At 45.8% G+C, this 17,500-nt stretch overlaps 1 protein-coding gene across 4 annotated transcripts in view; it reads right to left on the bottom strand.

Moving 5' to 3' along the window:
- Nucleotides 1-17,500, bottom strand: part of psda (pleckstrin and Sec7 domain containing a) — a 91,316-nt gene that overhangs the window by 46,462 nt on the left and 27,354 nt on the right. For 3 of the 4 annotated variants that reach the window (XM_078242614.1, XM_078242613.1, XM_078242612.1), the window contains exons 6-7: nucleotides 16,800-17,034; nucleotides 15,722-15,987 (exon numbers count right to left, since the gene is read on the bottom strand). In XM_078242614.1, coding sequence (XP_078098740.1) covers nucleotides 15,722-15,987; nucleotides 16,800-17,034 — 501 coding nt within the window. Of the gene's footprint in view, nucleotides 1-6,365; nucleotides 6,896-15,721; nucleotides 15,988-16,799; nucleotides 17,035-17,500 lie in introns of those variants that run through there. The other variant, XM_078242615.1, reaches the window with a different exon arrangement.

Below are 17,500 nucleotides of genomic sequence, written 5' to 3' on the forward strand. Positions count from 1 at the left end.
CACACAGAGACACACACACATATAATCACACACACACACGCTAGACAGACACACACGACACACACACGACACAGCATACAGACACAGACACACACACACACAGACACACACAGACACAGACACACACAGACACACACACACACACTTACTGTAATATTCTAAAAGCGACAAAAACTCCTGAAAGTGTTTTTAACTAAACATCTAATGTTAGCAAAATATAAATAAATTCTACCAATATAACTTTTCATCCAACCACACGGCGGTTACCACAGAAACAGGCCACGCCCCTTTAGGAGACAGGAAATGTGTGTGTGTGTGTGTGTGTGTGTCTGTCTGTGAGTGTGTGTGTCTGTGTGTGTGTGTGTCTGTGCGTGTGTCTGTGAGTGTGTCTGTGCGTGTGTGTGTGTCTGTGTGTGTGTGTGTGTGTGAGTCTGTGTGTGTGTGTGTGTGTGTGTGTGTGTGTGTGTGTGTGTGTGTGTGTGTGTGTGTGTGTGTGTGTGTGTGTGTGTGTGTGTGTGTGTGTGTGTGTGTGTGTGTGTGTGTGTGTGTGTGTCTGTGTGTGTGTGTCTGTGTCTGTGAGTGTGTGTGTGTGTCTGTGTCTGTGAGTGTGTGTGTCTGTGCGTCTGTGTGTGTGTGTGTCTGTGTGTGTGTGTGTGTGTGTGTGTGTGTGTGTGTGTGTGTCTGTGTGTGTGTGTGTGTGTGTCTGTGTGTGTGTGTGTGTGTGTCTGTGTGTGAGTGTGTGTGTGTGTGTGTGTGTGTGTGTGTCTGTGTGTGTGAGTCTGTGTGTGAGTCTGTCACCAGAATCTGAGTCATGGATCTAAAGAGAAAGATTATTCTGCAGGGTGTGTCACTCAGCTTTCATTCATCCAGACTGAAACCACGACAACCAAAAAACCCAAACACTAAAACTGTCTCACTTCCTTTCTGCGTCTCTCAGCCCATTGGACGTCTTCAGTGGGAACCAATCTTTATTTATTTATTACAAATATAGTTTTATAAAAAACAGGAGGAGTCTGTCTGACTGTCTGTCTCTCTGTGTGTCTCTGTCTGTCTTTCTCTCTGTGTGTCTCTGTCTGTCTGACTGTCTGTCTCTCTGTGTGTCTCTGTCTGTCTGACTGTCTGTCTCTCTGTGTATAGTTTTATAAAAAACAGGAGGAGTCTGTCTGACTGTCTGTCTCTCTGTGTCTCTCTGTCGGTCTCTCTGTGTGTCTCTGTCTGTCTCTCTGTGTGTCTGTCTCTCTGTGTGTCTCTGTCTGTCTGACTGTCTGTCTCTCTGTGTGTCTCTGTCTGTCTGACTGTCTGTCTCTCTGTGCGTCTCTGTCTGTCTGACTGTCTGTCTCTCTGTGTGTCTCTGTCTTTCTCTCTGTGTGTCTCTGTCTGTCGGACTGTCTGTCTCTCTGTGTGTCTCTGTCTTTCTCTCTGTGTGTCTCTGTCTGTCTCTCTGTGTGTCTCTGTCTCTCTGTGTGTCTCTCTGTCTCTCTGTGTGTCTCTCTGTGTGTCTGTCTCTCTGTGTGTCTGTCTCTCTGTGTGTGTGTCTCTGTGTCTGTCTCTGTGTCTCTGTCTGTCTGTGTGTCTCTGTCTGTCTGTGTGTCTCTGTCTGTCTGTGTGTCTCTCTGTGTGTCTGTCTGTCTGTCTCTCTGTGTGTCTCTCTCTCTGTCTGTCTGTCTCTCTGTGTGTCTGTCTCTCTGTGTGTCTCTCTCTCTGTCTGTCTGTCTCTCTGTCTGTCTGTCTCTCTGTGTGTCTCTCTCTCTCTGTCTGTCTGTCTGTCTCTCTGTGTCTGTCTCTCTGTGTGTCTCTGTCTGTCTCTCTGTGTGTCTCTCTCTGTCTGTCTGTCTCTCTGTCTGTGTCTCTCTGTCTGTCTGTCTCTCTGTCTGTCTCTGTGTGGGACTATTTTCAGCAGCGGATGAATCCCATATTTGGCGTTCTGGTGAGTATTTGTGGCAGCAGGATGGTGTGTGTTTTAGGGACGCCACAGTAAGGAAAATAAACTCCAGACAATACCAGCGTTTTACCGATTACACCCAAACGCACCACAGCTGTGCATCTCCTGACTGTATATATATATATATATATATATATATATATATATATATATATATATATATATATATATATATAACTCTTTAGTTCCATTTGTAAATAACATGCATTTGTGGGAAGAGCAGCAGTGCTGAGTATGTGGGATGCACCAAGCCTGTATTAAGACAATGTGGTGCCCCTGGGCTCTATACCTTATATAGAGCTCACCAGTCCCGCCCCTCCTCTGAGAGACCTTGGGTTCCTGAAGTTAATTTCCCGTCATTTCTCCCGTTGACGTCTGTAAATATCTGTATATAAAGAGTTTTAGACCGTGTCTTAGGCTAACCAGACGCTACGTGACTCATTAGCATACGACGCGTCATTTAGACTGAAAAAACGAACACAAAATCCCCAAAAAGTCAAAGGTACAAGGTACATATCGTCATCTCAGAGCAAAGAATACTCATCCCATAAACCACCGCGCACCACTGAACAAAGGAAGCTAACGTTAGTTTAGCTAACAGCTAATTGGGCTAACTGCTAGCTGAGACAGCACGTAATACCTTTAAAAGACCCTCAAAATAAACCTGAAAATAACTGTTAACATATAGAGACTAAACGCTGTTAACCCAGCGTTTAGTTTGAGTTCACGTTATTTTCGACTGAATCAAGCTGTCAGCTAGCAGTTAGCCCAATTAGCTGTTAGCTAAACTAACGTTAGCTTCCAGGCAGAGGCTAACGCCAGAAGCGTGGAACAGATCGTGAACCGTGCAGTGTCGTAAATCATCGTGACGGATCGTGCAGGCAGCAGAGATCAGGTACTGACACCCCCCCCTCACCAGCATGAGCTCCACCAATCAGAGGCATCACTGTGGGATTGTGGGATTGTTCAGGATTGTGGGTAATGGAGTACTTATCCAAGACATTGCGAATAAAAGACATTTATCTCAAAACAAGGGTAGTGTCTCATGACTTGTGGCGTCTATATGAGCATATATAATCGCTGAGTCATTGGTCAAAAACTTTCAAAAGCATCATGGGAAAGCTAAAACTGCTTTAGCATCACAGCTAACGACAATAAAAGGACCGAAAATGAATAAGATATGGACAAAAGACCATCAATATTAGATCTAAGAATAGGGATTAATTGCACAAAGTCCTCTGAAAGGACTACGAGTTCTAGCAGAAGAAGCACAGACTGTGGACCGGTCTTTTCCACTTCTCTGCTTACTGAATAAACTCACGAAGCTCACCCGCCGTAGGAAAACACGGAGAAGGGTTGGGCGCAACCAAGTCTCACCCAGAGGTGGGGGGGGAGGTGCGAAAAACGTTTTTCTTTGCTTGCCAATAACATTGAATCAAGAAAGCCAACCACTCATCGTTTTTATAACAGTTAATATGTTACATTCATCATTATGATAACATTTTTTGGGGGGTTAAACTGGCCACTTTTGATTATTGTTAACCCCCCCCATCCCCCCCCCAAATTATACATTTGCGCGTACTTGTGGACCAACTCAACTCTGACAGATTTGGGAGGGGAGTGATAGTGGTCATGTAATATTGATGTATTTATAATGTATTATTATTATTGTGAAATGAGTGTTCATAAACGAGTAACGTATGGTCTTTACGGAAAATATTGCTAAAGCTTGTGTCATGTGGTGCCCCCCCCCCCCCACTGGTTGTGAATGGTTGGTGCCCCTGGCCACTGGCCCAAGTGCCCTTATTGCTATTGACACTTGTTTTGAGCTTCTGGTACCCCCAGGTTACTTCAAATCAGGTGCCTGATATAGAGATGAGATTCTGCAACCAGTGGCAATCCCATATCTCCACAGTCTGGGACCGAACTCTATCCTCCAAGATGACAACGCTCGCCCCCACAGGGCGGGGTTTATCAGAGACTACCTCCAGAATGTGGGAGTGGAGAGGATGCAATGGCCTGCCAGCAGTCCTGACCTCAACCCCATTCAACACTTGTGGGATCAGCTTGGGGTGCTGTTGGTGCCAGAGTGACCAACACGACCACGTTGGCTGACTTGCGACAAATGCTGGTTGAAGAATGGGACACCATCCCCCAGCAGTGTGAGACCAGGCTGGTGACCAGCGTGAGGAGGAGGTGCCAGGCTGTTGTGGCTGTGTATGGTTCTTCCACACGCTACTGAGGCTCCCTGTTTGTGAAATGAATCCATTGTTGAATTGCCAATATGTCTTGTTTCTTCAAACTTCAATCATCCAATCCACCAAACACCAAACGGGTCAACGGCAGAATAAGCTGTTTGGCATTGGCAGAGAAGATTTGGCAAATATTTCATGGGCGCAACCCACATACTCAGCGCTGCTGCTCATCCCACATCCATCTACCCACCCATCTACCCATCCATCTATCCATCCACCCATCCACCCACCCATCCATCCATCCACAAACCCACCCATCATCCGCCCACCCATCCATCCACCCACCCACCCATCGATCCGCCCACCCATCCATCTACCCGTCCATCCATCCATTCATCCACCCGTCCATCCACCCACCCATCTATCCACCCATCAATCTACCCGTCCATTCAGCTATCCATCCATCCATCCATCCACCCATAAAAAAAATTTGTGACAGCCTGGCAGATTTAGGGTCTTATCTTACACCCAGCGCAGCACAAAGCCCGACGCAAGTGTCTTTGCTAGTTTAAGACCGACGCAGTTGTTAATGTCCCGTCCAGCGCCTACGTCGTTTAAATAGCAAATGCACCTGCGCCCATCTGTGGTCCATGGGCGTGCTGGTCTTACAGGGAGGTGTGTTCAGGTGCATTCTGGGCATGCTGGTCTTACAGGGAGGTGTGTTCAGGTACATTCTGGGCGTGCTGGTCTTACAGGGAGGTGTGTTCAGGTGCATTCTGGGCGTGCTGGTCTTACAGGGAGGTGTGTTCAGGTGCATTCTGGGCATGCTGGTCTTACAGGGAGGTGTGTTCAGGTGCATTCTGGGCGTGCTGGTCTTACAGGGAGGTGTGTTCAGGTACATTCTGGGCATGCTGGCCTTACAGGGAGGTGTGTTCAGGTGCATTCTGGGCGTGCTGGTCTTACAGGGAGGTGTGTTCAGGTGCATTCTGGGCGTGCTGGTCTTACAGGGAGGTGTGTTCAGGTGCATTCTGGGCGTGCTGGTCTTACAGGGAGGTGTGTTCAGGTGCATTCTGGGCATGCTGGTCTTACAGGGAGGTGTGTTCAGGTGCATTCTGGGCGTGGTGGTCTTACAGGGAGGTGTGTTCAGGTGCATTCTGGGCGTATTGCTATCTTGAGGCAGTGGGAAGTGATGGCACCATTGACCAACAAAAACCTGGTCTGAAGTCAGTAACGCAGCATTTCATTGTTATTTTAACAGAGCATTAGTAAAATGCTCCTAGGCTCGTGCACAGCACGTGCACACTATGCTTGTTACACACACAGGGACGCACAGCAGCACACACACATGCAGAAGATTACAAATACAAATATTACGGAGCAAATCCTCCATCATAACAGCAATGCTCCAAGGTCCAAACGCGCCTGGCTTTTAAAGGGAATGGGAGATGATCTCTGATTGGTTGATTGCATGTTACGCCCAAAACACACCTCTGATTAATGAAGACACTAAGAACAACCCTTTAGAACCATGACCCCGGCACACGGACCCTTTTTTCAGAAGAAGTGGATTTAGACACGCCCTAAACACACCTGCACCAGGCGCTTCACGCCGTGACCTCAGACCGTTAAAATAGGGCCCTTAGACTTTGTTATGTTGACAAAATAAGAAGTCAGACTTACAGCTCAGTTTGTGTTGAAATAAAAAGACACCACGCATGCAGCACACACACACACACACGTACACATACACACAAACACACGTACACACACACACAGACTCTCTCACACACGTACACACACACACATGTACACACAAACACACACACAAAGACACACACACACACACACACAAACATACACACACTCTCTCACACGTACACACACACACGTACACACAAACACACACACAAAGACACACACACACACAAACATACACATACACACACTCTCTCACACGTACACACACACACACACACACACACACACACACACACACACACACAGAGCTTTCTTTAGTCACAGAGGATCTTTGCATGTATCCATATTTCCTTCCAGCTACAAAAGTTACGCAAAATCTCGCAAATGCTAGGCTAACATAATGACATCATTTAGTCTCACCCAGGAAATGCGTGTTCGTTCCTCGAGAGCGTTTGATGCTAACGATACCTTTAGAGGATCTATGCGTCCACCCGTCATGTTACCGTGACGACGCCGAGGAGCAGACTCACCTGTACACGGCCGGGTAGGGCGAGGCGTACAGGTACCGGTCCTCCAGAGCCCCGCCCCCCCAGCACAGCAGGTAGCTGGCCATGTGGCCGTGGCCCCGCCCACTCGCACGCTGTCACGCTGTGACGTCACAGAGGGAGGGAGCTGCCGCAGCCAATCGGGCGACGTCCAAAACATCTGAGAGACGGGGGAGGAGTCAGCGAGGGGAAAGGGAGAGACGGCATCCAAAACGTCTTGCTGTCTCTGTCTGTCTGTCTCCTCTCTGTCTGTCTGTCTCTTTCTCGCCGTCTGTCTTTCTCACTGTCTGTCTGTCTGCCTCTCTCTCTGTCTGTCTGTCTGTTTCATTCAGTGTTTTCTCCAGCAGCAGTGTCTCCTCCTTCTTTAATCCGTCTGTCCTCTCTCCTCCGTGTTTTCAGTCTCTCCCGTCGCTCGGTTTTCTGTCTCTCTCTCTCTCTCTCTCTCTCTCTCTGTCTCTCCCTCTATCTCTCTCTCTCTCCCTTTCTTCCAAAAAATCTCAACGCCGGCTTTTTTCTCCCAACGACTCTGCAGCACAACTTTCTCTCTCTTGCGTTTGCTCTGATCCATCAGCGGGCTTCAGCGACGGAGAAAGAGAGAGAGAGAGAGAGAGGAGGTATGTGTTTCCTCCCCCGTTTGACCCGGGACGCCCCTCCTCCTCCTCCCTCTGTCCTCTCCTTCCCCTCTTCCTCTCTTTGTCTCCTCTTACCTTCCTGGAAGTTTGTGTCGGACACTTATAGCGGCTCGATAAACCTCGGCTCTCCTCTCACAAACATTGAGAGCGTTTGCTTTCAGATACATGAGATGTTAGCTTGTAATACGTTATCATTATGTAATAGATGTTGGACTACAGGAAGGACTACAACTCCTGCAGCAGCAGCCGAGCTTGAGCAGGTCAGAGGTCACAGCACCCAGACAGCAGATGGAAAAGATCGACAGAAAGAGAGAGGGAGAGGGAGGGAGACAGAGAGAGGGAGAGGGAGGGAGGGAGACAGAGAGAGACAGAGAGAGAGAGAGAGAGGAGGATTCATTGAAAACATTTAGTGTTCAGGGAGTGTCTCTAGTTGTGACAGGAACGCTGGCTGAATGAATCCATCTGGAGTTTCCCTCTATAGGCTGATGAAAGTGTGTGTGTGTGTGTGTGTGTGTGTGTGTAAGTGTGTGTGTTTGTGTGTGTGTGTCCGTGTGTGTGTAAGTGTGTGTGTGTCTGTGTGATATCATGGTCATTTTATGAATCATATTTCTGTATCTCCGCCCAGCAAGGGTCTGTCTGAGCTCTCTGTCGCCCCCAGATTATGCTCTTTGAGTGGAACTGTTGGGTCTCTGTAAATAATAAGTATGTAAAGGTCTAGACCTTCTCTATCTGTCGAGTGTCCTGAGACAACTCCCGTTACTTTCCAGCTGTGCTTTCAAACCCAAACTCCTGAACCCTTTAAGACATTTAGGTGATGAAATGAAAGCTGTGAAACTGCTGCTGAGACGCTTTCAGTCTGGAGGAGTTCACTGTGTTCCTTTGGCCTTCCTCCACAGGGTGTGGACGCAGGCACGCACGCAGGCACGCAGGCACGCAGGCAGGCACGCAGGCACGCAGGCACGCACTTCAAATTCAAACACAAACTTTATTGTTTTCAGTTGATAACAAATCATACTGTAAAGTAAGTTTCCTGACAGGCACGCACGCACGCACGCGCACACACACACACACACACACAGATACACACACACACACAGATATACACAAACAAACACAGACACACACACGCGCGCAGACACACATGCACGAAGACACACACACAGATATACACACACACACACACACACACACACACACACAGACACACGCGCAGACACACACACACACACACACACACGCACGCAGACACACACACACACACACACAGACAAAGACACACACACAGATATACACACACACACACAAACAAACACAGACACACACACACACACACACACAGAGACACACACACACACACACACACACACACACACAATGTTTGACAAAGACTTTGGTAAACTCATGTCAAGCACGGAAACATACAAAACATCATAAGTTAAAGGGCAACTATAATCAAGCACTTTCAGAATAAAACCTGTATTTTGTGTTTGTACTAGAACATGTTTACTTGCTTTAATTTATCTCCTGTATGAGAGGCTCTGTAGCAGTGCCTGTCTCTTTAAGACCTCCATCCAAAAAAAGCCCAGTCTGCTCGGGTTCAGTCTTAATTTCTGTGATTTTAGCGGGCTCGGGCTTGTGCTCCAGGTTGCGTGGTAAGTGAGCGGTCAGCTGATACGTTCTGATTAGCGTGTAACTGGATGCTGAGGAGGTGAAACGGAGGCAGGTCTCTGGAGGACTCATTTCATTTCTTTGTTCCAACTTCCAAGTGGCCGATAGCCTCCGTTAGTCACGAATAAATGATGCTAAAACATGTAGAAATGACTCATTCTTGACGAGAGGCTAAAGAGCTGTGTGTGTTTGAATAATGTCGGGCTGGAAACGCGTTTCAGGCTTTTTAAAAAGCTGTCAATCTAAATGTACTTGTCGGGCTCGGGCCGTACTTTTAAGGCCCGATTACAGCTCTAAGAAAAGGTGAATATATTCAGACAGACAGTATGAGAAAAATAATATGTTACGATACGACTCGGGTTGCAAAGGGACGGACATTTTCCGGAAACTTTACACGGAAAGTTGTTAGAAAAATGTAGATTTACATACTTTTCCTCTTCTATTTATTAAACTGTTTGCAGAGAATAATATTAAACTGATTACTATTTTCTCTCTCTGTTAAATTAAAATATGTAGTAGCCTCTGCTGAATACTGCGTGTAAATGTTGGCCAGTATGTAATGTTGGCCAGTATGTAGTAGCCTCTGCTGATTACTGCGTGTAAATGTTGGCCAGTATGTATTAGCCTCTGCTGAATACTGCATGTAAATGTTGGCCAGTATGAAGTAGCCTCTGCTGAATACTGCGTGTAAATGTTGGCCAGTATGTAGTAGCCTCTGCTGAATACTGCGTGTAAATGTTGGCCAGTATGTAGTAGCCGCTGCTGAATACTGCATGTAAATGTTGGCCAGTATGTAGTAGCCTATGCTGAATACTGCGTGTAAATGTTGGCCAGTATGTAATGTTGGCCAGTATGTAGTAGCCTCTGCTGATTACTGCGTGTAAATGTTGGCCAGTACGTAATGTTGGCCAGTATGTAGTAGCCTATGCTGAATACTGCGTGTAAATGTTGGCCAGTATGTAGTAGCCTCTGCTGAATACTGCGTGTAAATGATGGCCAGTATGTAGTAGCCTCTGCTGAATACTGCGTGTAAATGTTAGCCAGTATGTAGTAGCCTCTGCTGAATACTGTGTGTAAATGTTGGCCAGTATGTAGTAGCCTATGCCGATTAATGCGTGTAAATGTTGGCCAGTATGTAGTAGCCTCTGCTGATTACTGCGTGTAAATGTTGGCCAGTACGTAGTAGCCTCTGCTGATTACTGCGTGTAAATGTTGGCCACTATGTAGTAGCCTATGCTGATTACTGCGTGTAAATGTAGCCACTATGTAGTAGTCTCTGCTGATTACTGCGTGTAAATGTTGGCCAGTATGTAGTAGCCTATGCTGAATACTGCGTGTAAATGTTGGCCAGTATGTAGTAGCCTCTGCTGATTACTGCGTGTAAATGTTGGCCAGTATGTAGTAGCCTCTGCTGATTACTGCGTGTAAATGTTGGCCAGTACGTAGTAGCCTATGCCGATTAATGCGTGTAAATGTTGGCCAGTATGTAGTAGCCTCTGCTGATTACTGCGTGTAAATGTTGGCCAGTATGTAGTAGCCTCTGCTGAATACTGCGTGTAAATGTTGGCCAGTATGTAGTAGCCTCTGCTGAATACTGCATGTAAATGTTGGCCAGTATGTAGTAGCCTCTGCTGATTACTGCGTGTAAATGTTGGCCAGTATGTAGTAGCCTATGCTGATTACTGCGTGTAAATGTTGGCCAGTATGTAGTAGCCTCTGCTGATTACTGCGTAGCCAGTATGTAGTAGCCTTTGCTGATTACTGCGTGTAGTGCCAGTATGTAGTAGCCTCTGCTGATTACTGCGTGTAAATGTTGGCCAGTATGTAGTAGCCTATGCTGATTACTGCGTGTAAATGTTGGCCAGTACGTAGTAGCCTCTGCTGATTACTGCGTGCGCGTCATTGATGAATATAGGGAGGACATTCAACTGAAGTTGAATTAAATCAGCTTGTTTTAATTGAGATTATGCTGCAAGATGGTTTTTTAACTACATGTAAGTTCCCTGTTATAAACTAACAGTATTATAACAAGCAGTATTAAAAATATCCAGTTTATTCCCATTAAGTCCGATGGAAAGTTTCCAACTTTGAAAATTCCCGGAATTTTGCAACCCTAGTTACACTTCATTGTCCCTGGGGGGTGGATTCATTTTGGGCACAATGATGCTGCATACATTACAAACTGTGAATAGTAATCAGATTACAAGATACCGGTCAATAAATATAGCTGGGGCAATAAGTACAAGATCACAAAGAGGTATTTAGTAATCAAAACTGGGCTTTTTGTTCCTTTTTAAGCTTTTTGTCGCATTTTCTGACATTTCTTTCAACATTTTTGTTGCTTTTTCCGACAAACACACACACACAGACAGACACACACACACACATACACACACAAAACACACACACGCACAAACACACGCACACATACACACACACATACACACACATATACACGCACACATAACACACACACGCACACAAAACACACATAACACACACACACACGCACACACATAACACACACGCACACATAACACACACACACACACAGCACACATATACGCACACACATGCACACAACACACACGCACACATAACACACACACGCACACATAACACACACACGCACACATACACACACACACACACACACAGACACACACACGCACACATAACATACACACATAACACACACACATGCACACATAACACACACACGCACACACACGCACACATAACACACACACGCACACATAACACACACACGCACACATAACACACACATAACACACACACACGCACACACATGCACACATAACACGCACACACACGCACACATAACACACACACACACACATGCACACATAACACACACACGCACACATAACACGCACACACATGCACACATAACACACACAGCACACACATGCACACATAACACACACACACGCACACACATAACACACACGCACACATAACACACATAACACACACACACGCACACACATGCACACATAACACACACACACACACAGACACACATGCACACATAACACACACACGCACACACGCCGGCTCGAGGCACACACCAACGCACAAGTAAACAAATAGTTTCGCGATTGAAACTCCCCCCCCCCCCCAGCGTTCTGGCGATGAAATGCACCGCGATGCAAAGGAAAGTGGCGTGTATGTTTACGCAAAGTCATGATGCCATGTTCTTGTTTTGTAAATGTTTTTGTCTCTTTTCTCAACAAATGTCCCGGGGCATCCCTGAATAGCAGGAGATCTCCAACCCCCAACGTTACGTTACGCCCTTAACAACATGGGACCTTTAGAAGTTACAGTGAGTTTCATTAAATGTAGTTTGAGACCGCCTGCTTTAGACAAAGGTTTCGTGGGGGGGTGGGGGAGCTGACATACAGACACTGAGGATATAATAAGATGCTGAGTCATGGTTAAACACAGACTTTACAGGCTCCGTAATAGCAGCATCACACGGACAAACTGTCGCAGATCTCAGAGCTGTTTGGTTCTGCACACTCACAACTTATTTTATGTGAAAGTATCTGGATGGTTCAATTCATTTCTCACGCGAAAACATGTCAAGTTGTCGTTCCTTTCCTGCAGTAAACATAATTAAATCCACACCCGTCTTTATGTGCATGTTTTCAGAGGGAACACAAAGGGACTTTTAAGAAACAGTCATAAAATGATCTCTGCACACGAACCCGCTGACAGCCACGAAAACGACCACGTTAAAAAATATGTGGAGAACGCTTCCCAGCACAGAACATGTTTCAGGCTGAAAAACTGAGTCTCAACAAAGAAGATTTCCTCTCACACACACATATATATATATACACACACACACACACACACACACACACACACACACATATATATTTATATATTAACAGACTTAAACTCCACATCGTATCGTTAAACTTCTTCAGCTAAAAACGTGAAAAAAGTGAATGAGCTTTGGTTTGTTCTTCAAAAAATACAGGAAACAAAGTCGTGTCGACCTCTTTACCACCTACACAGTGTGTGTGTGTGTGTGTGTGTGTGTGTGTGTGTGTGTGTGTGTGTGTTCAGCTCAGCTACACGTCACACCCTCTATAATTAAACTCATATGTTGTCTTGTAGCCTGGGCGTACAGTCCAGTCAAATCCTCAAACACACATATAACACACACACACACACACACCATATCTACACACACACACACACACACACACACACCATATCTACACACTCGCACACACACACACACACACACACCATATCTACACACTCGCACACACACACCATATCTACACACACACACCATATCTACACACTCGCACCATATCTACACACACACACCCCCACACCATATCTACACCCACACACACACACACCATATCTACACACACACACACCATATCTACACACTCACACACACACATCACAACTCTCTGGCGCCCCCGTGTGGCCGCTCTGTTTTACTGCAGGATGGTCTCATATCACTGCTGATATTTATTGAGCTACTGATTGTATATCTATAATATCTATAGTATCTATAATATATCTTAAATAAAGTCCAGACTTTTCTTTTAGTTTCAACTGAAACTAATCAGAGACATTCAGGCTGCGTTCAGACACACTGCGGCCGTTCTACGCCCTTTAGTCATCAGTACAAATCTCCCATCAAGATCCTTCTTGGTGTTGTCCCCCTCTCATTCCCCCTGCTCTGGTGTTCCCCCCTCTCATTCCCCCTGCTCTGGTGTTCCCCCCTCTCATTCCCCCTGCTCTGGTGTTGTCCCTCTCTCATTCCCCCTGCTCTGGGAGTAGCTAGGTAAGGACCACACGCTCAGTAGCTAGGTAAGGACTACACGCTCAGTAGCTAGGTAAGGACTACACGCTCAGTAGCTAGGTAAGGACTACACGCTCAGTAGCTAGGTAAGGACTACACGTTCAGTAGCTAGGTAAGGACTACATGCTCAGTAGCTAGGTAAGGACTACATGCTCAGTAGCTAGGTAAGGACTACACGCTCAGTAGCTAGGTAAGGACTACATGCTCAGTAGCTAGGTAAGGACTACACGCTCAGTAGCTAGGTAAGGACTACACGCTCAGTAGCTAGGTAAGGACTACATGCTCAGTAGCTAGGTAAGGACTACACGCTCAGTAGCTCAGATCATAGATCATGTCAGCTAGCTCCAGAGACTTCGGTCAGTTACAAGGCAGGATTAGCTGGGAGACTTCTTCTAAACAAGGGTGCACATGTAAGTAGTTATTTTGTAGATTATGGAGAACTTGTGTGTGTTGCAGCAGTGCTTTGCCATTCAGAACAAGGGGGCCAACCGCTAGCATGCTAGCTCTAGCATGGTTTAGCCCCCTCGTCTCAGCTAGTGACGTAGAAAGCCGTGCAGATGTTGACCAGCCCACCCGGAGACTGAAGACAGGACACATTCAGAAACCGTATCTCACTCAGAACAGCAAAATAACACCCCAAATCCCTCATCCCCAAGTGCCATCTCTTGGCACAGCTACCAGAAGACTTCCAACTTTCAGACAGGCAGGCTTTAACCCAGGCAGTTTGGACTTCCATTAGCTGTTTAAGTGTAATGACTAATGTTAACTATCATTTTAGTGATCAATAATGAGCCTGTGTCTATGTTATCTCCTTACATATACCTACGCTCTCCGTCTCTGCTAGATTGGGAATGATTGAGATTTCTCTTGGCACAGCTACCAGAAGACTTCCAACTTTCAGACAGGTTGCTCACGTCACATCTACGTCTTCAAGCTCAGTTGGAGGCTGCTCAGTAACGCTCAGCCATCACCGGGAAAGAGCTTCTAATGTCCTTCACTGGTCTCCGTCCAGAGACACGGGACCTGGTGGTCCATTATATATATATATACAGTCTATTGTGTTTACAATCCATTGTTTTGGTTGAGAGACCCCTAGTGGCAGAAAGTTACATAATGTACGTTTAACTATTAGTGTGACTGGACAAAATGTTTTCTTTTGAATACTCTGCTGTCAGAAGTGAAGATGCTCCTCGTATAACTGGCAGGAAGTTCAATAAACCGTTTATTTAAACTGAAACGGGGGTGCGTTGAACACACAGGTGTAATTTATAAAATGTATTATTTTTCCGAAGTTTCCTTTTTAAGGTTTTCATCACTTTTTTTTCAACATTTTGTTCATGTGTTTGTTGCTTTTTCCGAGGTTAAAAAAAAAAAAAAAAAATGTTGACGTTTCTGTAGCCTTTTTCAAGGGTTTTTTGGACACTTTTCTCAAGCTTTTTGTCACCTTTGTTTTGTTTTTTTTCGAAGTTCTTGTCGCTTTTTCCGACATTTGTCTCCTTTTGACGTTATGTCTCTTTTTTTCGACAATTTATCCAATGATTTTGTCGCTTTTTTCAATACATGCAGACGTCCCGGGAGCTCCCTAGAAAGTTGGAGGTCTGTGTGTGTGCGTGCGCTTGTTTTCCTATATTCGTGGGGTAACCGGGGAATACAGTATACTTGTGGGGTCCCGACAGCTTTGTGGGGCCAAAATGCTGGACCCCCCCAAGGTTAAAGGTCTGTTTGAGGGTTAAGACTTGGTTTTAGGATTAGGGTTAGAATGAGGTTCTGGTTAGGGTGAGGGTAAGGGTTAAGGTTAGGCATTTAGTGGTGATGGTTAAGGTTAGGGTAAGGGGATAGGGAATGCATTATGTTAATGATGGGTCCCCACAAAGATAGTGAAACAAACATGTGTGTGTGTGTGTGTGTACCGCAGTTATTTTATTAGAATGACATGAATAAACGTCGGGTTACACTCGTCCGTGAACAGATGCATATTAATGCAATATTAATTAAAAACTACAACTCCCATAATTCCCACGCAACTTCCCAACGTCATCAAAAGTCCGTGTTTACCATCCATTGTTGTGGAAGAGAGACCCCTAGCGGCAGAAAGTTACATAATGTACATTTAAACAGAGATTAGTTCTTCTACTGGAGGTGCACCGAGAAATTAAGTACAAACTAGTGGAGAATTGGGTCACCTGGGGCTGCTGTGGAGCGAGGGCAGCGAGGGCGCCGAGCTCGCCTTTCGGAAGCCGTCTTTGATGGAGCGACGCCACGAGTCTTTCTCCGACTTGGATCGAACGGGAGGGCCGGGCTCGTCTTTGGAGCCGCCTCTGAGCCCCGCCCCCGATGCACAGAGGGAGATTTCAGAGCGTGACGTCTCAGAGAGGGTGCCCGGGTCCGGGTGGGCCAGCGGGGCGAAGCTCAGCTCGATGATCTGCTTGGCGCTGTCGCAGATCTGACTCTGAAACACACAGACACAAAACAGTGGTGAGAAAATGAGACTACTTCTCACTTGATGTATTAGCTGTATTCTCTCTACCGTCCAGCAGGGGGAGACTCCTTAAAGCTGTATTCTCTCTACCGTCCAGCAGGGGGAGACTCCTTAAAGCTGTATTCTCTCTACCGTCCAGCAGGGGGAGACTCCTTAAAGCTGCATTCTCTCTACCATCCAGCAGGGGGAGACTCCTTAAAGCTGCATTCTCTCCAAGATGTTCTGACTTTTTTTCTCACAAAATGCATCGTAGTTTTCCAACGTTTTTGTAGCTTTTTCTCTAGGTTTTATCGTTTAATTATCATTTTCTTTACTCAACAACAAATGTAATGTGTATCAGCAAAAGGAGTAAACATGTGGAAGCTTTTAGATGAGGAAGTAAAAATGTTTTACACGCTACAAAGATGCTAAAAGTAGGATAATATACAAATATAAAAGTGAGGCATGAATGGGAATGTATTCTGTTTTATTTTTTATTTCTGCACAGATATGTGTGTTTTAATGATAATACATTTTATAAAATGGATAATATCCTGAGTAGAGCCCGACCGAAAAAGGATTTTTAAGGCCGATATCAATACAAATATTTGGTGATTTAAAAATCCGATATTCCCCCCAACCAACCTCCTTACATACTCCTCTCTAAATCCTCTCTAACTGCTGCTCTCCCCGGTGCGTTACACAAACACGCTGAAAGACGCCTTTTTCATCGCATCAGACGCTGACAACCACTGTCCAAACGTCCTTATTTTACGAGTTCAGAATGAGAACGGGTTGCCTACCTGGATCTCTGGCGTGAGGGTCGGCAGGTCGAACGTGAAGACGGACGTGGACCCGGATGTCAGCAGGTCGACGCTGTCCAGGCTGCTGTAGGACGTTCCTTTGGCCCGGTGGGACTCCATGATGCTCTCAAAGTGGCGGCTGAACGAGTCGAGGTTGCTCTCCGACGGCCGGCGGGGACTGTCGAGGGAGATCGGAGACTTCAGGCCGCCACGGGAGTCCGACCGCATCAATGGCCTGCAGAACACACAGCAAGCTTTAAAGACTGTGGATTACATTCCCCAAAATGTTCCGACTTTTTCCCCCAAAAAATTTATTCCAGACTGTCCTAAAAACTAGACTTTTTCCCCCACATTTTTTCATTTCTCTCTCAAAATGTTCCGACTTATTTCCCAAAACTTTTCGACTTTTTCCACCAAAATGTTCCGACTTTTTTCCCAAATTTTTTTGACTTTTCCTCCCAAAATGTTCCGACTTTTTTCCTAAAATGTTCCGACTTTTTCCCCCAAAATGTTCTGACTTTTTCCCCCAAAATGTTCCGACTTTTTTCCTCCAAAATGTTCCGACTTTTCTGCTCAAAATGTTACGACTTTTTTACCCCAAAATGTTCGACTTTTTTACCTCAAAATGTTCCGACTTTTTTCCCAAAATGTTCCGACTTTTTTACCTCAAAATGTTCCGACTTTTTCCCCAAAATGTTTTG

This window comes from Sander vitreus, chromosome 23, assembly GCF_031162955.1.
Source record: "Sander vitreus isolate 19-12246 chromosome 23, sanVit1, whole genome shotgun sequence".
Lineage (NCBI taxonomy): Eukaryota > Metazoa > Chordata > Actinopteri > Perciformes > Percidae > Sander > Sander vitreus.